At 47.5% G+C, this 22,328-nt stretch overlaps 1 protein-coding gene across 6 annotated transcripts in view; it reads left to right on the forward strand.

Annotated features, from left to right (window-relative positions):
• DLGAP4 (DLG associated protein 4) overlaps positions 1-22,328 on the forward strand; it is a 252,502-nt gene that overhangs the window by 171,369 nt on the left and 58,805 nt on the right. The window contains exon 1 of one of the 6 annotated variants that reach the window (XM_043982858.1): positions 13,706-14,107. The exons of the other annotated variants lie outside the window; for them this stretch is intronic. Coding sequence (XP_043838793.1) covers positions 14,077-14,107 — 31 coding nt within the window. The 5' untranslated portion in view covers positions 13,706-14,076. Of the gene's footprint in view, positions 1-13,705; positions 14,108-22,328 lie in introns of those variants that run through there. 6 annotated transcript variants of the gene reach the window in all.

Genomic DNA, 22,328 nt, shown 5'->3' on the forward strand with positions numbered 1-22,328 from the left:
AGGAGGAGTCCAGAATGACATCCAGCCTGGAAGAGAGAATAAATGGTAGTACCACTAACAGAGATAGGAAAGTCAGAAGGAGGAGCAGTTTGAGGCAAAAAATTAAGTAAAATAAAATAAAGCTAAGCTTATTTTTGTAGGACAGTGGAAAGATCCCTGGATTTGTAGTTCAGAGACCTCAGGTGAAAGCCTGGCTTGGGTCAAGTATGGCGCCTGTAATCTCTTCTACTGGGGAGGCTGAGATCAATGGATCCCTTGAGAGCAGGAGTTCTGAACTGTGGTGAACTGGGCTGGTCAGGGGTCCAAACTAAGTCTGGCACTAATATATATGGTGATCTGCCAGGAGTGGAGGTCTACTAGGCTGCCTGAGGAGGGGGGAACAGGCCCAGTCAGAAATGGATCAGGTCAGGGCAGCTAGGTAGTGCAGTGGATAGAGCACAGGCCCTGGATTCAGGAGGACCTGAGTTCAAATTCAGGCCTCAGACACTTTACACTTACTAGCTGTGTGACCCTAGGCAAGTCACTTAACCCCAATTGCCTCACACACACACACAAAAAAAAGAAATGGATCAGGTCAAAACTTTTATGCCTATCAGTAATGGGATCCATCTGTAAGTGACTGCTCACTCCAGCCTCAATGAGATAGGGAGATCCAATCTCCAAAATAAATAAATAAGTACATGAAAATCCTGGTTTGGATACTTGCTGTGTGACCTTAGGCAAGTCACTTCTATCTGTTCTTCAATTTCCTTCTCTGTAAAATTGGGACAGCTAGGTGGAACAGTGGATAGAGGGGCCTGGAGTCAGGAAGACTCATCTTCCTGAGTTCAAATCTGGTCTCAGACACTTAACATCTGTATGGCCTTGTCATTAACCCTGTTTGCCTCAGTTTCCTCAACTGTAAAATAATCTGGAGATGGAAATGGCAAACTATTCCAATATCTTTGCCAAGAAAACCCTAAATGGGGTCACAAAGAGTCAGACATGCCTGAAACAACTGAACACACACAAAATGGGGGAGACTCATCCCTAATCTGTCTTCTTTGGGTTGAGGAGAAGATCAATGAAAAAATGGATGTTTCTGTAAACTTAAAAGGACTATACCCAGGGGATCAATTGTAATTAGTCTAATGACCTGCTCAGGAATGCTCAGGCAGCAGCTGTCACCCAGGAAAATGAGATCTTGGCAGACTGGGGGAAAAGGAGGGGAAGGGGCAGGTTGGAGAGAGGCCAGGAGGAGGAGAAGGGAAGAAGCTCTGAGTGGAGGGCCCCAGGCTTGGATGGGCCTCAGACTTAGGCCCTGAACTGGTCCTCCATATGTCCTTCCAGAGGAACATACGCACTTCCCTTCCTCCCGCCTCCTTCTTTCTGACCCAGATTTCACATTCCAGAAATAGCTTTCTCAAGCAGCCTGGCAGGGAGCACATTAGCCCCTGCCTGTGATGCATTGTGAGCCTGCTCCAACTTCTCAAGCACATGGACATGCACACAGACAAACAGACATGCACACTGACAGCTGGCTGACTTCTATAGTGCTGGCCCTGAAACATGACCATGGTCAGACAAGCTAGCAAGTTCTTCAACTCCCTCTCTCTCTCTGCCTTTGTCTCTTCTCTGTTTCTCTCTCTCTCTCCTTTCTCCTATTTTTTTGTCTATTTTTTCCATAATTTCTTCTTCTCTGTTGCCATCTCTCTTTTTTGTTGCAATTTTTTACTTTTCTTTTTTGACTTTTCATTTTCACATCTCTGCTTCTGTATTTTCTATCTTCTCTCTCATTTCTCTTTCTCTGTCTCTCTCCCCTCCCTCCTCTCCTCTTATCCCCCTTCTCTCTCTCTTCCTTTCCCCTCTCTGTCTTTTTTCTTCCTCTCCCAAGCTGTCTTTCTCCTCTGTGTGTTAGTCTTTCTGTGTCACTTTCCCTCTGTGCCACAGTAGACCTCTGTCTCCTTTTTCTTTTTTTTTTTGCTGGGCAATGACTTGCCCAGTTGAGTGACTTGCCCAGGGTCACACAGCTAGTAAGTGTCAAGTGTCTGAGGCCAGATTTGAACTCAGGTACTCCTGAATCCAGGGCCAGTGCTTTATCCACTGTACCACCTAGCTGCCCCCTCTGTCTCCTTTTTCTTAGCAGAAACTCAGTGACCCTGCCTCCTCCCTCATGCGGGGTGAAAGCTGACCAGCCACAGCTCAATGATAATGTCCATGTGGAAAGTGGTATGAAGTAGAGGAAAAGGACATTGGCCTGAAACCCTGCCCTGACCTTGTAACTGCTGTGCCAAGGGATGGCGTCACCAGGTCATGCTGTGATCTGATACCTTCCTCTATTCAGCAGCAGGTGCTCACTGGGTATCTATGCCTAAGTTGTATGAATGATTGGTGGTATTTCATTCAAGATAAGACACACAGAGGGCAAAGACAAAAGAAGACGTCACAGAGAGGGAGGCACCCCCACTCCTCACCTCTTACCCAAACTCAGATGTCAGAAGATGCAGCTGGTTAGGCACTGAGAGCCCTCTCCTTCTGGGAGGCCTGAGCCCTCCACCTCAGCAACATCTGGGGAACAAATGCTTCACAGTGACATCTTCAGGTAGTTGGGAGGGATGGCAGGTGGGGAGAAGAGCCTTAGAACAGAACCACAAAGGGCTCTGCCACCAACTCATTATGTAACCTTGGACAAGCTCTTTCCCCCTTCTTTAAGACCACATTTTCCCATCTATAAGATGATGGAGTTGGGCTCTGTGACCTCTAAGGAGCCTCCCAGCTCTGATATCCCAGGACTCTAGGATTCCCTTCTCTTCTGGCCCATCCTTCCAAAGAAGAATTCACAAACCCCCAGGAGGTTGAGCAGAGAGGTACATAGTAAGGTCCAAACATTTCCAAAGTGAGTAGCTCAGCTTGTGTATGAACCCAAGAGAGACAGACAGACAGACAGACAGACACAGAGACACAAAGACAGAGAGAGGGAGAGAGAAAGAGTGAGAGAGAGGAGAAAGAGAAAGGGAGGGAAAGGAAAAGAGAGAGCATGTTGTAGTTTGCACTGGGGAGAGAAATACAAGCAAATAAGACAGACCCTGACCTCGAGGAGCTTACATTCTTTTTTTTTCTTTTTTTTTTGTGAGGCAATTGGGCTTAAGTGACTTGCCCAGGATCACACAGCTAGTAAGTGTTAAGTGTCTGAGGCTGGATTTGAACTCAGGTCCTCCTGACTCCAGGGCCGGTGCTTTGTCCACTGCGCCACCTAGCTGCCCCAAGGAGCTTATATCCTAATGGAAGAAAAGACAGTATATAAAGGGGATCGAGAACTGGGCAAGATAGAAGAGTGGGAGGGCAGCTAGTCAAAGAAGTCCATAGTTGAGTCCAATTGGGAATGAGGCAAAACATGGCTAGAGTCCTTCCTTAAATTATAGTCCCTGGGAAGAACAGTTAGGAGAACAAGACTTCCAGGGTGGCAAGGCAGATGGTAAGAAAGGAAGGAAACAAGCACTTATTAAGCCCTTGCTATGTGCCAGACATTGTGCTAAGTACCAGCGATACAAATGCAGGCAAAAAGATAGTCCCTGCCCTCTAGAGGCTTACGTTCTAATGAGGCAAGACAACACCCAAAAGCGAGTTGAAAAGTAGGGCATGATGGGGGAGGCTAGGTGGTACAGTGGATAAAGCACCAGCCCTTGATTCAGGAGGACCTGAGTTCAAGTCCAACCTCAGACACTTGACACTTATGAGCTGTGTGACCCTGAGCAAGTCACTTAACCCTCATTGCCACCCCCCCCCAAAAAAAAACAAAGTTGTCAAAAAGTAGGGCATGCTTTTAAAATCAGAAGCAAGAAACAGGGCTTGGAGAAAAATGAAGGCCAGCTTGGGCCCTTCCAGGAAGATTCCCACATGAAGGAATTCACCGATGGGAAAAGGAAATGCATCTTACAGAAGGTTATACCAGGTTGAGAAGGGCAAAGGGATGGTTGGATGTTCCAGGTCAAGGATTCTCCAAGAGCTGAGGGAAGTTTCAGGATGAGACAGTGGCAAAGAAATAGTTTTGAAGTTCACAGGCTGGAAATGGGGACAGATGGGAATTAAAGATTGCAAAGAAGTATAGAGAATGAATGTAAGGCATGTGTAAGGTGTGGCAAGTGCCTAGTACAAAAAGTCACAGATGTTTGCCTTTGGGGGACAGTCAGTGAACCCCCCTCCAAGGTAACCCTTCTGGTCATAAGCTGGTGAGATGTTTCTACTGGCTGCTATCTACTGGTCCTCACAGAAGGTGTGTGGTCATTGTTGGAAACTAGAAGACAGAAACATCTGAGAGAAGCAGGGGGGAAATTGTATTCAATGAATACTCTTCACAAAATCATAGAATCAACATGTTTAGAGTTAGAATGGCCTAGGGATTACCTAGCCTAGACCCCTTATTTTACAAAGCAGGAAACTGAAACCAAGACGGGTTAATTCACTTGCTGAAGGTCACACAGCTAATAAGTAGTAGAGCTTGTATTTGGACCCTGGTCCTCTAACTCTAAATCTTGGCTCCCTCCCACTCCACCATGTCTCCAGTAACCACTATGTACTGAACCCTCTGGGGGCTGCTCTGAGGCAAGGAATAGAGATGAATGATGAAAGAACCTACTCAAATGCAGCCAGGAACCCTTAGATATCTCCCAGCTCCTAGACTTTACTGAGCTCATCTACTACTAGGGTTTCTTGGACCTCACTTAAGAGGTCAGTGGTTCCCCCATTCCAAAATCAAAGACTGGGGCAGCTAGGTGGCACAGTGGATAGAGCGCTGGCCCTGGATTCAGGAGGACCTGAGTTCAAATCTGACCTCAGACACTTGACATTAGCTGTGTGACCCTGGGCAAGTCACTTAACCCCAATTGCCCTGCCAAAAAACAAAAACAAAAACACAATCAGAGACTGTCCTCCAGTTCCTCCCAAACCTTTGGCCACAAGGTCAAATGAACTTTTTATGAATAGAAGGTCAGGCATTTCTTTAGTCAGACCTGCCAAAACTTGGACTTCACAGATTCAGTCAAGGGTCACCTCCACACTCCCAGGAAGCAGCAGAAGAGGATGGAGGAGATAACTCTAAAGTTCTACCAAGTTGGAAATGCCTCAACTATAGGCTTGGATCATAGACTATATGCCTGTCCTTGGAAAACCTGAAGCTAAGTGGCAAGATCCTTATGACCTCAGAGATCTGCTACCAGGGGAGGAATTATTTTGGTCATGGCAATTCATGAACTTATAATGATGATGATATATAGACCTTTAATGTTTACAAAGTCCTTTATACACATCTCATCTCACAACCCTATGAAATAGGGACTTTTACTACCCCTATTTTACAGATAAGAAAACTGAGGTTCAGAGAGGTTTAGAGAATTGCCTGGGATTACACAGATAGGAAGTGTCTAGAGTACAATTTAAAGCCGGATCTTTCTGCCCCTTACTCCAGCACAATGACATGCAGGCCATGACATGATAAGGGATGGGGAAGAGCCCTTAGAAATGGTTACATTTTTTGAAGCTGGCTTCTGGCTTCTTTCTCCCCACAGCATCCTTGCCCGGTGCATCTAAGCAGGCAGGACTCACCCACTAGAAAAATTCTTTTTACTTCTGAATGTACAGGAAGTTGATCAGTGCTCTTGCCCAGGCTAATTCCTCTATTCTGTTCCCACTAAAGTGACTCCTTTCTACCTTTCCAAACTTCTTACACCTTACCCCCCTCCACAAATACTCTGGTCCAGTGGCACTGGCCTCCTTACTGTTCCCTGAACAAGACATCTTATCTCTCTTTTTTTAATAAAAGTATTTTATTATTTTCCAGTTACATGTAGAAATAGTTTCCAACATTTGTTTATATAAGATTTCCAATTTCAAATTTTTCTCCCTCCCAACCCTCTCTCCCCCCTCCCCTAGACAGCAGGCAATCTGATATAGGTTACATATACACAATAACATTAAACATATTTCTGCATTAGTCATGTTATACGAGAAGAATCAGAGCACCAAGGGAAAACCTCAAATCAGAAAACCAACAGCACCAAAAACAAAAGAAATAGTATGGTCCAATCAGCATCCATATTCCACAGTTCCTTTTTTCCTGGATTTGGAGAGCCTTTTCCATCATGAATCCTTTGGAACTTTCTTGTTCCATTGGATTGGTGAGAAGGATCTAGTCTATCACAGTTGATCAACACATAATGTTGATGATACTGTGTATAATGTTCTTCTGGTTCTGCTCATCTCACTCATCATCAGTTCACGCAAGTCCTTCCAGGTTTCTCGGAACTCTACCTGCTCATCGTTTCTTACAGCACTATAGAATTCCATTACATTCATATACCACAACTTGTTCAGCCATTCCCTAATTGATGGACAGCCCCTCAATTTCCAATTCCTTGCCAAGGACATCTTATCTCTTGACTGAAATTTCACTGGCTGGCTGTCATGCCCAGAATGCTCTCCTTCCTCATTTCTGTCTACTAGGATCTGACTTCTTTCTAAGCCGAGATAAAATCTCACCTTCTTTAAGAAGCCTTTCCTGCTCTCCTTTAGATCTAGTGATCCAGTGTTTAGCACAATGCCTAGCACATAGTAGATGCTTAATAATTGACTGATTTATTCACTGACTAATATTCACTCCTTTCCTTGCTATTATCTCTAATTTATTCTGTATATAGCAGCTAGATGGCGCAGTAGATAGAGTGCCAAGCCTGGAGTTAGGAAGACTCGTTTTCCTGAGTTCAAATCTGACCTCAGACACTAGCTGTGTGTGTAACCCTGAGCAAGTCACTTAACCCTGCCTGCCTCAGTTTCCTCATTTGTGTAAAATGAGCTGGAGAAGAAAATGGCAAACCACTTCAGTATCTTTGCCAATAAAACCCCAAATGGGGTCAGGAAGAGTCGGACACGACTGAAAAATGGCTCAGTAGCTTATTCATACATGTTGTCCCCTCCATTACAATGTGAGCTCCTTGAGGACAGGGACTGGGTCTTTTTCTATCCCCAGTGCTCACTGCAGTGCCTGGCACATAGTAGGCACTTAATCAATGCTTGTTGTCCTTCTCTGGGGGAACATACTTGACCAAACAGTCCTATCTGGAGGTTCCATTAGTGCCCCTAATTCTGGACAAGGGACACACAGATTTCACATGCCAAGGAGAGAAAGGACACGTCTCCTACTGCTTTGTTGATTTCCTATAAACTCTGTGAGTTGGGGGTGTCTTACCAGACAGTGGGCTTCAATCAGGCAACACCTCTGGATTTATAGACTGGATAGCTAGCTACAGGATTCTCCATTACCTTCTGGCCTCTTCAAACCCTTCCCCTCCCTGGTCTTGGAGCTCTCAGGCCATAAGAATAACAGGTTTGGAGTCAAAGGACCTGGGTCCACATCCTAATTCTACCGCTTACAACTTGGACAGGTTACTCAACCTCTCTGGACCTCAGTTTCCTCATCTGTAAAATGAGATGGTTGGAGCAAATGGCCTCTCTGATTCCTTCCAACTTTAGTTCTATAACCCAAGAACTAGGTGACCCCTGAGGTCCCTTCTACCTCTAACATTCTTCATAGCATTTACAGATAGTACTTTACAAATATTATCTCAGATGATCCTTACAACAACCCTGTGAGGTGGGAGCTTTTACTCTCCCCATTTGACAGATAGGGAATCTGAAGCAGACAGGCTTGCCCTGGGTCACATAGCTAATATGCATCTAAGGCAGGATTTAAACTCAGGTCTTCCTGATTCTACATCCAAGGCTCTATCCACTATGCCAGCTAGCTGCCTCTTATTTTGTAGTTACAAGTTTCCATGGCCTATATTCTATGGTCCCAAGAGTCCATGATTCTAATAGTCAATGTTGTATGATTCTGTAATTTTATCATCTTCTGTGTTTAAATGCATATGTATGGGGCAGCTAGGTAGCACAGTGGATAAAGCACCAGCCCTGAATTCAGGAGGACCTGAGTTCAAATCCGGCCTCAGACACTTGACACTTCCTAGCTGTGTGACCCTGGGCAAGTCACTTAACCCCAATTGCCTCACCAAAAATAAAAAATAAAAAAATAAATGCATATGTATGTGAATATACACACACATACACATATATATCTTTAGAAAGGATGTTCAAATAGATCATGACACACATATACATTCATACATCAGAGAGCTATAATTTCATCAGAGTAGGTGCTCTCTGTCAAGAAAGGTCACACAATTTGGCCATAACTTAGACAACAGGCTTCAGTTTCTGCTTTGTCCAGCCTGATAGGCCTCTACAAATTGTACCAGGAAGATCTCGGGACCAAAAGCCATCACTCCTGGGGTGGTATTGTGGGTCTTTTCAGTTGGCTAGGACCTGCTTAGAGCCTGTGCTCCATTACAATAGCCTTCAAGAACTTCATACCATAAAAAGGACTTGAGTGGGATAAGCCAGAGTCAGAGTTGATAAACATTTATTAAGCACCTACTGTGTTCTAGGCATACAAAGATTTTTTTAATTTTTTTTTTTTTTTTTGCGGGGCAATGAGGATTAAGTGACTTGCCCAGGGTCACACAGCTAGTAAGTGTCAAGTGTCTGCAGTCACATTTGAACTCAGGGCCTCCGGAATACAGGGCTGGTGCTTTATCCACTGTGCCACCTAGCTGCCCCTCCCCCAGGCATATAAAGAAAGACATAAGACAGTCCATGCCTTCTAGGAGCTCACACTCTAATGGGGGTTGTTGTTTGTCCTTTGTTCCCGAAGAGGACCATAACATCAGAAGGTGATGTCATGACGCAGTGAATTGGATTTAAGTGACGGAAGGCTGTGCAAAGTCACCAGCCTCACTCTCCTCCGGAGCTACCTGGGTCCAGTGGCAAGATATAGATCTAATGAGGGAGACAACACATAAAAAGAAGCCTAAATGGAAAGGAGAGGCTAAACTGGGAGGAGGCACAGAGGCAGTCAATCTGACTGGGAAATTACCTAAGAAGGTATAAGTTTCTGCATCGATTTCATCTTGCAGAATGATGAGTTTCTAGAGTGGGTGAAATCCAAAAAAGTAGCATCTGGGAAATGATGAAGAGAATTCCCAGGATGCCCTCCTTACATAGTGGGGGATGTAGAAGGAGCTCTCCAATGTCCAATCAGAGGGAGGGAGGGGCCCCAGGGGCAGGGGGTGCTGAGGAGGTCTATTTCCTAGTTGATTTTATCTTAGGGAATGAGGAATTAAGCATCTTGGTGTAGTGGTCATAGAGCCAGCTTTGAATAGGTTCAAGTTCAATCTTTGACACATACTTGCTGTTGACTCAGTACTGGCTGTGACCCTGGACAAGTCACTCAGTCGCTGTTCTCTTGGTGCTGACTTGTATTAATAGAGGGAGTTTAATTGCTGAGAAATCTCCATATCAAAGAAATAACAAGTCTTGTTGTCACCCTAACATAGAGAAAGAGGGGTGCCATGGTTTAGTGGAGAAAAGAGATGCCCTCTGAATTAGCAAGACCTGGGTGCAAGTTTGATCTCTGATATATACTGGCTATGTGACCCAGGGCAAGTCACCTAACCTCTTAGTACCCCCAGACAATTCTCTAAGACTAGGAGTTGCAGAGAAAGGGGATTGGTAGAGAAAATTCTACACTGGGAGCTCCCTACACTGATAAAAATCACAAGTAGAATTTTTAAAATGTATACCACATATCTAGGATTCATGATTTGATGCTTCTTGCTCTCCTGGAGAACTTATGCCCTTGGTAGCTGGTCTTTATAGGATCATAGATCTAGAGTCCAACCCCTTCATTTTATAGATGAGGAGACAGAGACCCAAGGAGGTTAAGCTACTTGACTAAAATCACAAAGATGGTCATTGTCAGGAGCTGGATTTGAACCCAGGTCCCCTGACCACAGAACAAATTAATGCCACACTATCTCCATAATCAAATTGAGGCAACCAAAAAACCATAGCACAAAGTGGCCAGCCCTTTGGCATTGAGGTCCTCTGAACTCAGCTTAGCTGGACCTCAGAAGATAGAAACTCAGCCCTTCACTGGCCTCCTACCTGAAGCCTTTCTGTCCTGGTGGGGCTTGGTAATATTTGTGTAAGCAGAGTATAGACTTTGAAAACCAGTGTGACCTCCACACTGAGGTGAAGCACAAAAGGTGGATTTTAGAGCAGGATTCACAGACTGTATGACTAGACTGTACAGAGAAAGATTAGAATCCTAGAACACAGAACTCTAACATTCCATGTTCTAAGCTTCCCATATTCCATGTTCTATGATTCTATATTCTAACACAGCTCTCTGCACACAGTAAGCAATTAAGAAATGTTTGCTCATGGAATCATAGGATTTAGAATGGGAAGGGCCCTTAGGGATCATTTAATTCAATCGAACAAAAACAAAAACTGAGGCCCAGAAAGGAGAAGGGGTTTGGCCAATGTCATATAGCTATTAGGTAGCAGAATTAGGATTCCACCCTGTGCCTTCACACTACTGCAAAGCTGAATTGCATTCATAGACATAGCAACTCTTGCTTTTTTTTTTGGGGGGGGGGATGAGGCAATTGGGGTTAATTGACTTGCCTAGGGTCACACAGCTAGTAAGTGTTAAGTGTCTGAGGCTGGATTTGAACTCAGGTCCTCCTCACTCCAGGGCCGGTGCTCTATCCACCTATCTGCCTCCCAACTCTTGCTTCTTAATAAGGCCAAGGGCCAGGTGCAAAGCTCCTTCCAAACAGACAGTCTCCCCCACTCCCCACCCCCTCCCATGGCCTTGTAGCCTGTTCCTATCTTAGGGAAGGGCTCAGCAGGCAGTTGGAATAGCAATGCCCCCTAGCCCTGGCTTGCTCATCAGGGAGGGAGCTGCTTAGTACTGATGCCAAGATAGGGATCAGCATTCATACTAGAGTCTACTATGAGCCGACCTCCTGGCCACGAAAACAAAAAGCAGCATGACCAGATCTCTTTGGGCAGACCTACACAATGAGCAGAATTGTTTTCAAGCCACCCCACCTCCAGCTCTTGACTCCCCTATCCTGTCTCCCCCTGCTTCCTCTCCCAGGGTTCTCAGGCTGTCCTCTGTACAAAGCCCTTCCCAGGCTCGCCATCTATGGTGGTATCCCCAGATTCTAAACTTATGCCTCCTTCCTCTGCCCCATCAAAACCCATTTTTTCAGTGAGAGGATTTCAGCAAGCCAATAATAACAGGAAGGCTGCTGGTTTAATGGAAAGGTCAAAAGATCTGAGTTCTGATATTGTTCTGACATTTACTACCTGTGTGGTCCTGGGTAAGTCACTTAACCTGATCCTCGGTTTCCCCATCCATAAAATGGAAACAATAATACCTATTACCTATTTCACAGGGATGTTATGGAGGAGATTGCTGATATTCCCATTTTACCACTATATTGGCTTTAAAAGTGTTTTCACATCCTGTCATTCATTTGATCTTTACAGTAGCCCACTGAGGGTAGCTGAACAAGCATTATCCAATTTTACTGAGAGGGAGACTGAGGCCTAGAGCCAAGAAATAACTCCAATTCGATTCAACAAGAATTTATTAAGTACCTATTGTGAGTTAGACACTGTGGATTAAAAACAGCCCTTTGCCTTTAAGGAGTCTTCGTTGGGGGTGAGGGTGAGATGCAGTGAAAGGTCCAAACAAAATGAATACAAAGTAATTTGGCAAAGGTCTCTTGCAGGAGGTAACGTGAGCTGAGCTTTATGGGGAGGTATGTGGTGACAGGGAGCACGTTCTGGCATGGAGGACAAGTGGGGCAAAGGAGCTGAGATGGGACATGGAGTGTGAGGAAGAGGAAGAGGGTCAATTTGGGTAGATCAAAGAGTACAGGAAAAGGAATCACAGGTAATAAGACTGGAAACAAGTTGTAAAGAGCTCTAAATGCCAGAGAAGTTGTTGTTTGATCCTAGAAGCCATAGGGAAACTCTTGAATATACTGAATAGGGTGTGACATGATTCTTTTCTCAAGAAGTCATCAGTCAGTCAAGAACCTAGGTCAGAGTAGTCCACTTAGTTGGATGTAGACCATGTGAAAGGAGGAGTGACATAAAAAGCATAAAATCCACCCAGGTAGGTTACAGCTAGATTCTGGTGGGCCCTGAATGCCGGGATCAGTTTATACTTTCTTCTACCGGAAATAGGGATCCACAGAAGGTTTTTGAATAGACTAGTACCGAATTCTTGAGCAAGACACTTAATGTCTTCTTTTCCTCTTCTGCAAAACAAGGGGACTGGGTTTAAATGACCCCCCTAAAGTTCCTAGAGGATGAATTGCAAAAGGAGAGAGGGGAGGGAGGTAGCCAGTTAGGAGACTACTGCAATAATCTAGGTTTGAAGGCCTGGATTGGTTTAGGTGTGTGAGTGGAGAGGAGGGGCTAGCTGCAAGAGATTATATAGAGTTTGAAGAAGTCACAGGGCATGGCTACTTGCTTTTTTTATATGTGATGACCGCAAATCCCTTTCCCATTCTGGACTTGTTTCTTCTTCCGTAAAATTCGGCAGCTGGTCCACACTGTCCCTTCCAACCCTAATATTTGTGATTCTGAAAGTCCCGGCTTCTGAAATGCTTCGTTCTACTCTTGAGGACTAATAGGACTTTATAAAAGGGTCCGCAGGCATGAGATGGAGAGAAGGTTGTATGTTTATATCACAGTCCGCCTTGCCCAGGGCATCCTTTAGGAAAGAAGCTTGCTAGGATGGCCATGGCTCTGACCATTGGCCAAGAAAGGCGGAAACAAAAGAATAGAATGGGGAAAGGGGGTCTGTGAATGAGAGCGGGGAAGATTGATTTGTCATAGCGCTGCTAGCTCCGGCCACAGGGTGGTGTGGGCTGAGCAGAACTAGACTGGGGGCCATTCTAGCGCGCGCCACCACTCGTGTTCTCAAAAGGTGGCAGCTGCTGAGCCCTGGGCACCAGCCCGGGACTTCAGCACTGAGCATGTGCGGGGTGCCAGCGGGTAACAGCACGGGCGGGGCTGGTCCCGTGTGGGGCGCAGCTAGGGACCGGGCGAACTAGTAACTGCAGGAGTGCCCCAGCCGAGGCTGACTCGCCTAGCGAAGTAGCCCTTTCCCCCGCCCCTTCCCCCGTTTGCAGGACCTATAGCGCAGCGGGTAGGACGTTTGTGGGTGGGTGTGTCCACGCCGCTTCCAGTGTGCACAGCTCAGAACACGTGCGCGCTCGTGTAGTGCGTGCACCCGCTAGTGGGGAAGGTGTGCACGTGCATATGCGCGCTCCGCACTGGAGTGTAGTTGTGCCTTGTCGTGCACGTCTGATTGGATGTGCCCATGCACCATGTTTCCTAACCCCCCCACCCCCCGCCCTGTATGTAAGTGCACGCCCATTCAGTCCTACCCGAGCTCGCGTGCGCGTGCACTCCCGTCCTGTTGGGTTTTCACGGGGTTGCTTGTGTGCACCCCCCATGCCTCCAGGGCGGGCACGTGCACACACGAGCGTGGATTCCCTGCGTGCGCGCGTGCATGTGCTCCTAAATCCTTCCCTTCTCGGGCCTCCCCCCAGGTCCCCCACTTCTCCATCGCCGCCGCGCCCCAGAGCGCAGGGAGGAGGGAGCGGGGAGAGGCTGGGGGAGCCGCCGCGCGGCCGGTGACGCGGGCCCGGAGGAGGGGCCCCGCGCGGGGCTTTAACCCAGAGGCCCCTCCCCTTGCAAGTACATCACCGGAGCGGCCGGGGCTGAGCGAGGGAGGAGGGTGAGTGCAGCCGCCCCCACCGGGCTCTCCCTGTCTCCGTGCGCCCTTGGCTCTCGCCGAGCCACGAGCCGCCGCCTTCTCTCCCCCAGCGCGGGCGTCCCGCGGCCGTCCTGGTGTCCGGGCCCGGGCCCCCGTGCGCGCAGCCCAACGCCGCCGGACCGGCCACGCCGGGGCTTTGTGCCGGGAGCGGGCGGGGCGGGGCGGACTCCGGCTTCCTCCCAGGCTCCGGCCTCTGGCAGCCAAAGGGACTCCTCCTCCCGGAGCAGACCGAGGCACTGCCGCCTCCCCGCCCTCTGTCTGTGTGTCTGTCTCTCTGTCTCTCCTTCTCTCCCTCTCTCTGTCTCTTTCTGTCTCCGCCCCTACGCCCCTCGGGTCTCATGGCTTTGTGTCTGGACCTCTTGAAGCAATGTGAGTGGAAGCGATTTTGTGGTTTTTTTGCCCCCCCGCGCCGGCATGAGGGGCCGAGTCCGGCCCCGGGGGCTCGGCCCGGCTCGGCTCTGTTCGGCTCGGCTTGGCTCGGCTCGGCTTGTCTGGCTGGCCCCGGAGGGGAATGCTCGAAGGCTCGTTAACAAAGCGGGGCTGGGGGCCCACGCCCTGGGAATGGGGGAGGGGGCTGCCGCTTTGTGCGCGGGGGCGCGCGGGGGGAGGGCCCCCGGCCTGGCGGGGGGCTGCTGCCTGAGCTCCCCAGGAGGGGCACGGGAACGGAGTGGACTCTGCTTGCCTGGCCTGGGCCGACCCGACTCTGGTGCTGCTGTGGGTCTCTGCGCTATTTTAACCTGCCTGGGCTATTTCAGATCCCCACAGGATATGAGCTCAGCTCCCGTTTATTTCTGGGAGCCTGGGTTTGGGGTGGGGAAAGGGAGATGCCGGTTACTCAGCTTGAGTTGGCCTCTGCTAGCCCCTGGAGCCCTGGGCAGCTCCTGGGAGCTGGTGCTGTTTTTAAGGACAAACTTTGCAGGGGCCTCCCCGACTTCCACCGGGCTTTCCTTGGACCCTGACTCCAGCCAGCCTGTTACCACCGTTGTACCATCTCCTTCCCATTAAGGGACAAGGATTCAGAACATCTCACAGCTATTTAGGGATAAAGGGGAGTTAATCTCAATGTGACATTATGGAGATTCTCCCTGGTGGTAGTTGGGAGGGGGAGAATAAGGGAAGAGAAGCTGTCTGTCCCTAGAAAATGCAGTTGGCATCTATTGTGGATTCAGTTTATAATGATGGGTAATTAAGCTGGGCATGTAATGATAGGCGGGTGCTCGCCATTGGGAAGGGCTGTTGAAATAGTCTGTTGTATTTTCCATCCTCTCATGTTAGGGCCTCCTCCCTCCCTCACCCTTCCCTTCCTTTCTCTTTTTAACCTCCTTTGGTTGCCTCCTTTCTTTTTGTTATTTTGCCTGTTGCACTATCTGACAGCCTGTTCCTGAGAGAGAGTGACTCAGTGTACCCAGAGTTGAGCCCTGCCCTGTCCACCCCCTTCTCTGGGTGACACAGCCCCAAACAGCGAAAGGACCTCCCTCCTCAACCCCCAGTTCCTTCCCATCAGTCGAACAAGGGAACAAAGACCCAGAAACACAGAACAAAATTCTAACTAGAGAGAGAATGTTGCTTGGAAAACCTCAGAGCCAGAAGGAGACTTAAGGTCATTAACTCCCAACTCCTTCATTTTACAGATGAGGACACCGAGGCCCTAAGAGGGGAATGGACCTTTTCCAGGACATAATGTCAGTTCAGTGGCAGGGGGAGGGGGATAATAAGCAATTATACAGCACCAACTAAGTGCCAGGCACTCTGTCTTATTTGAAACTTGCCTCATTTTAGCAGGGCCAAAACTAGGAACTAGTCAGTCTAAGGAAGAGGGAAAAACCCCTAGCTTGGCAATAAGAAGACCTACTTCAGATAGGGTTTGTGACACTAATTTGCTACTCGACCCTAAGTAAGGCACTTTTTTTCTCTGGAAGGCCTCCCCTCACTTCTATAAGATGGAGCAAATAAAAGCTGTCTCTCACAATACAGGACTGATAGGATGACAAACTGTGCTAGTGAGTGGGAAATGACTATATTTAATAGAAATCCACATTCTAGAATTAGAGCAGTAATAACCTCTATAGCATCCCTCAAGTTGGTCATCCAGCCTCCAAATTTCCGAAGGTGATGAATGTGATGCTCACTATCTCCACTGCCCCCAAATTCACTTTGAGACTACCCTTCTTTCACATGTGTCTTTTGTTAGTTGGTTGTTATTAAATAAATATAATAGGGGAGGAAGGGAGCCAGGTGAACTTTTGGTGGTCCCTTACCTTATCCTGCAGATTCAGGGAGAAAGTTAGCCCAAGGGTAATCACTGCTCTCTTTCCCACTGCACCTTACTTTTTACAAAGCAGCTGCCACAAGGACTGTTGGGGGGGAACTGGAAAGAGCACTAATTTTGGAGCCAGAGGACCTGGGTTTGAATCCTGGACTTGCTACTTATTATTTGAGTGACTTTGGCCAAACTACTGTCCCTTCTCTGCAAAGTGTAAGGTCACTACTCTAAGGTCCTTTGCAGATCATGCTATTGGTACTCTGAGAACTTAAAGATGGAGGAATTTGAGGTTCAGAGATGGAAAGAGACCTGCCAAAGTCATGCGTCCAGGCAGGACTTAAATCCAAGTCCCTTGATTACCCATCTATGCCCCTGTATAACTTAATATTCTTTGTGACTGTTTTACTTTACTTCTCTGGACCTCACTTCTTTCATCTGTAAAATCAGGGGGTTAGACTAGTTGGCCTTAGAGGTTTTTTCCAGCTCCATGGTCCAACCTGTGACCTAGTTCAGAGACAGCTGCAGTTATCCAAGTGCCATGTCATGCTTAGAAGGAGGCATTGATGGATTGGCTTTTGGGGGCAAGGAAAAAACTTTAGATGAGCCTGGATACTCTGCCTCCCCCACACCCCCTATTCCAACAGGCCAGAGGTAGATACTAGAAAGACGGAAGGATGGGGGGGCACTTAGTATATGCCTTTATCGACTGAATTATGTATTGAGTCTCTGGCCTTGCTGGCTGCCTGAGGTTCTCTTCCCCCCCCCCCAAAAAATGAGGAAGTTGGATAGTTGGATGACAGGGAAAAGAAGCACAATCTTCACCCTAGATTGGGAGGAATAAGAACCCAGACCAAGTGTGAAGCTGCCTGGACCCTAGGATTTAGCTGTAAATTCCTGTCAAGACCAGCAACCCCCTGGCTTGGGTGGGTGAGGCGCCTCTGTGCTCTGTGCTGATCAGACCATATCCCAAGAATTGTATTCCCTTCTGGATGCTGCATTTTAGAAAGGAAGCTGATAACCCAGAGGAAGGCCACCGGAATGGTAGAGGGCCTTGAGTCCCTGTCACATGAGGGTCAGTTAATGGAACTGGGAACGTTTAGCTAGAAGAGGCAGGGAAGAGCCTGAGGGAAGAACTGGGATTAGGCACCGGAAAGCCTGTCTTCAAGTACTTAAAAGGCTATTATTATGTTTTGTTTGGCTGATGTGGAGAGAACTTGGGGGGGCAATGCTGGAGCTTGGAGGCGGCAGATGTAGGCTTAAGGTCAGCCAATGCTTCCTATGAGACCCATACAAAAGGGCAGTGGATTTCCCTTGGGCCAGTGGGGGGAGAAGCTGCCCCCTCCCTCTGGAGGTCACAGCAAAGCTGAGACTGGGTGTGTTGTCCTAGAGATTCTTTTTCATTCTGGGATGGGTTGGACTAGCTGCCAGGGAGGTCCCTGGTTCTTAAATTCTGTGAGTCACCATCTGAATTCTCTCTGTTGAGAGCCTGGGCTGGTATTAGTCTTCGGATAGGGCCACATAGGCTGGGGTCAGGTCCCTCTCATCCTCCTCAGGGCCAGCCCCCCCTGACCTTGGCAGAATCCTGTGGCTGGGTGCAGAGAGAAGGTCAAGGTCTGTACCTTGGGCAGGTCTAGGGTTTGTCAACTTGCAGATGAGGAAACTGGGGGCCAAAGAAAGCACAGGACCTATTTGCGGTCACCCAGTGGGCTGGTGTCAGAGTCAGGACTGGAAGCCAGGCCTCCTAGAGGTGAAATGACTGGGGCAAAGACATTTAGCTGGTGTCAGAGCTGGGATGAGAAAGCAGATGTGGTGTCTTTCCTGCCTGGATGTGTGCAGCTTATAAAACGGGCAGTTTTTTCTCAGCCCAGCCTTTGCAGGAAAGGGGAAGCTCTGAATTGTCCTATAGGTAGGGGAAGGGAAGGAATCTCCCCAAACCAAATGTTAAGACTGTTACTCCTTTGGTGAACAACTAGGAAGATTTAGAAAATTTTACACGAATCATGATCTTTGTCCCTAGTAAGGGACCACAGCAAATAAATTTAACATCCATTTTTACACAAATGCATTCAGGAAGTAGAAAGCCAAGTGCTATGTGAGGTCCCTGCAGGAAGGTCCCCAGGAGATTAGGACATTTAAGTGATGCTGTTTAAGGGATGAGGAGGGAAGACATCCCAGAAATAGGAAACAACCCGGGCTCAGGCACAAAGGTGGGACTGCGGGACATGGTCAGGAGGGAGGCGCATGAGACTAGTTTTGCTGCAGCCTGATGTGAATCAAGGGCAGGAAAATGAGAGGAGGCCAGAAAAGGAAGCTGTGACTTGCATGTAGGATGCATTTAATCCATGATCCTTGAATCTAATTGAACTGATAGATTATAGTCTTTGCTTTCAAGCGAAGGAATTTGAATTTTTCTCAGACAATTGTGAATACCTGAAGATGTTTAACTTTTAACTTAACATTGGGAGGTCTGAGCAGAACAAGGATTCCCCCCACTCCCCCCCATGGCCCTGATCAGGCCTCTACCTGCCTCGTGGTCTCTTTTGGAGGAGAGAAGGAAACAGATTGGTTCCAGAGTTAGAGAAGAGACTCCAGGAAATCTAGAGAGAGAAATCCCACTGTCATCATGGAAAGACCACTGACTCTAGAATCAGGATCTAGATTCAGGGCCCTGCCTCAGACGCTTACTACCTATGTGGTCTTGGGCAGATCACTGAAGCCGCCCTTAGACCTCAGTTTCTTCACCTGTAAAATGAAGAAATTGAACTAAATGGCTGTGCCCCACAGTCAAGATCAGTGTTCCCTTGAATGAGCTCCTGCCAAGATGTCATAGTCAAAAATTAGATATACAGTTCAGAATATTTTTTCTTGATGCATCTGTTTTAATATATGTATGTTACCCTTCTATCTCAAAAAAAAATTCTGGGAAAGCAGCCTCATGCGGCACACCTGTCTGGCAGGGGCCATTTTCAGGTCTGCCTTGCACAGTAAAGGGTCAGAGACACAAGATGAAATCAAAACCTAATTAGTAGACCATAATCTGTTGACCCTCTACAGAGCCCTGAACTGTAAGTCAGGAGCCCTGGGTTCTAGCCCTATCTCTTCCCACTGACTTGCTGTGTGACCTTGGTCGAGTCTTCTAACCTCTCTGACCCTAATGTCCCTTCCAACTCTAATGTTCTCTGAGATTATGTGCACTACTTAGGAGTATATTGGAAATGCCAAGTGCTGTTACTGCTCATTTATCCTCATCAGGAAAGAAGCCTTCTTTCTTTTTCAGCCTCTTCCTGGAATAGCAGCTATGTCTCATTCATTAGATGCCAGACGGTTCTTATGATTTCCTCGATATTACAGATGAGGGAGTGGAGATCAGTAAAGATTTATTAATAACCGACTGTATACCAGGTATAGTGCTTGTTGCTGAAGATTCAAGCTCACATTGTATTATACCTGGGGAAACAATCTGTGTGTAAAATAGTGTGTACAGAGTATATGTGAACTAGATACAAGGTAATTTGGGGAGGGTGGGCACTTGAACCTGAGAGGATCAGGAAAGGCTTCATGGGGGAGGGTAACCAGGTAGAGGTGTTTTCAGGATAGCCATGTAAAGTCATGAAGACCCAGGGGTTAGAGTGGTAGGTGTGAGGCCACTTTGGCTGGACCATTGAGTCGTAAGAAAGAGAGCAGTGTCTAATCAAGCTGGAACCCAGCAGAATGTTTTCCTCCATTAGAATTAGGCTGTAGATAGAGCACTGGCCCTGGAGTTGGGAGTACCTGAATTCAAATCCGACCTCAGACACTTAACCCTTTTTTTTTTTTTTTTTTTTTTTGCGGGGCAGTGGGGATTAAGTGACTTGCCCAGGGTCACACAGCTAGTAAGTGTCAAGTGTCTGAGGCCGGATTTGAACTCAGGTACCCCTGAATCCAGGGCCAGTGCTTTATCCACTGCGCCACCTAGCCGCTCCCTAGACACTTAACACTTACTAGCTGTGTGACCCTGGGCAAGTCACTTAACCCCAACTGCCTCACTAAAAAAAAAAAAAAGAATTAGGCTGTAGATTGAGGACAGGGACTGACTTGCTCAGTTGGATTTAGATCCTCCCCTTACCCCAACTCTTTCTCCCTAGCCTAGTACCTTATATGATAGTAAGCACCTAGTAAATGCTTTATTCATCTAGGTCACACGTGCCCAGGTATGTCAATGCCATACCTGGGACTAGAATTGGCCCCCGGCTGAGAGGTGTTTATGCTTAGCTCAGTGAGCACAAAGCTCATAGGATTTAGAATTAGGAGAAACTTTAGAGATTTAATGAAACCTAGCTAGGAACTTGAGGGCTGGAGAAAGAAAGAGATACAGTCATAGCCTCTTAGCTAGGAAGTTTTGGGGCAAGGACTGAACCTGGGTCTCTTGTAACAATCACCCTCTTTAGGATATGAGCAGCTTAGGGTAGCTAGGTGACAAACTGGATAGAGGGTTAGGCCTGGAATCAGGAGGACCTACATTCAAATCTAGCCTCAAACACTTAGCAGCTGTGTGACCCTGAGCAAGTCACTTCACCCTCTTAGCCTCCATTTCCTCATGTGTAAAATGAGCTGGAAAAGGAAATGGCAAATCACTCCAGTATCTTTGCCAAGAAAACCCCAATGAGGTCACAGAGAGTCCGACACAACTGTAAACAACTGAACAACAAAAGCTGAGTGGGATCACTTCTCCCCAATTATAGGATCTCCTTTTGTTGTGGAAAATAATCAACTGGATTTAAAGGACAAACTTTGTTCAGCGTGAACACTTGTAAAACAGGCATCCCTGCTGGCTTTCTGGTTCTGTGCTAGGCCACTCTGGGAGGGAGGAGATCTGCTCCCTGCTGTCCAGGACTGCCTGGTTCAGCTGGGGCAACCAGACTTATAATTAAAAATCTCAGAGAGACAAGAGTGTGATTGAATACCCAGAGGAATATTACAGGGGTTAATGGCACTATGCTTGGGGCCTCTGGAGATGCAGGGCTTATAAGAAACACTATTCCTGCCCTCTGGAAACTATCACCTCCAAAGATGCAAACAAATGCATAGAATTATTTGAACAAGCACATTCAAAAGGTATGAAAGCGTTACAAAAAATAAAAGACCTACGGGCCATCTGATCCAGGGAAGGTGAGCAGCTTAGGGAACTGATCAGGGAAGGTGGCTTCATGGAGGGGGGGTGGCATTTGAATTGGCTTTGAAAGAATGGGCCAGTATTCAGTAGGCAAAGGGGAAGCAGGGCATTCTAGATGTAAAAGGAACAGTGTAAGCAAAGACAAAGGGGAGTAACTTCATGTGGAATCATAGATGAAGAGCTGGAAAACACCTCAAGGGCTGTTCAGTCTCTTCCTACCCCTCATTTTATAGATGAGGAAACAGGCCCAGAGAAGTTAAGCCACTTGCCCATGGTCACACAGGTAGTTATTGTCTTGTCTCTTGTGCTTAGCTCCCTGTCCCTCCCTACATTTGCAAGTTGCCTGGAGCATAGCAAAATGTAGGGTAATCATGTGAAAGACTGGGTAGGTGGCACCAGATACTTGAGGGCCTGGAGTACCACACAGAGGCATTTTTCTACAGATGCTGGGGCTGAATCCCAAGTCCAGCAGCCTTCACATTGCCCGACATCATCTCATCTGGCTTCCCAGCAATCAGGAGCTCTAAAGGTCCCGCCAATGTTCCCATTCTCAGCTTCTGGGGTCAGTCATGGCCCCTGAGCATCCCTGACATTGCTATGGGAAACATGATCTCGCTTGCAGCTGTGCCGGGGAGTACGCCCAGGCACCCTCCCAGCTTCCAGGAAGTGCTCATGACCAGCTGGCCAGGCCGGGCCAGCCTCAGCCTCTTCTTTTGCTTCAGCTCCTAGAGGCTCCCAATGACCCCATCTAACCTCTTGAAACTGACAGTGGGCAAAGCCAGGGGTCTTTTCTGAGGGACACCTTTTCAAGGATACCTAGGGGAAGTTGAGGGACTGTATACCCCATTATTGATAGAGCAGTAAGGATATACCCATTGCTGACTTTGTGCAGAGAGGACTCAGCATGGGGTGATGTTGTAAGGAAGAAATGCTTCGTCAGCCCCTATCCAGTACTTAGGAAACTGGGTCTAAGAGGACTGTTTGCAGAACACTGTATTTAGCAGACACATAACAGAAATCACCAGTGATGGGTAGGCTGTGAAAGTGTGATGGAGGAAGTGGAAGGGGGAGGGGAGAAGGTAAAGATTAGGGAAAGCTCTGAAGAGGTGGCGTTTTCTACTTTCATAGGATAGGGAGGCAGCATGGTGATGTAGGGAAGGAGAACTTGGGGGGGG

Source organism: Dromiciops gliroides, chromosome 2, assembly GCF_019393635.1.
Source record: "Dromiciops gliroides isolate mDroGli1 chromosome 2, mDroGli1.pri, whole genome shotgun sequence".
Lineage (NCBI taxonomy): Eukaryota > Metazoa > Chordata > Mammalia > Microbiotheria > Microbiotheriidae > Dromiciops > Dromiciops gliroides.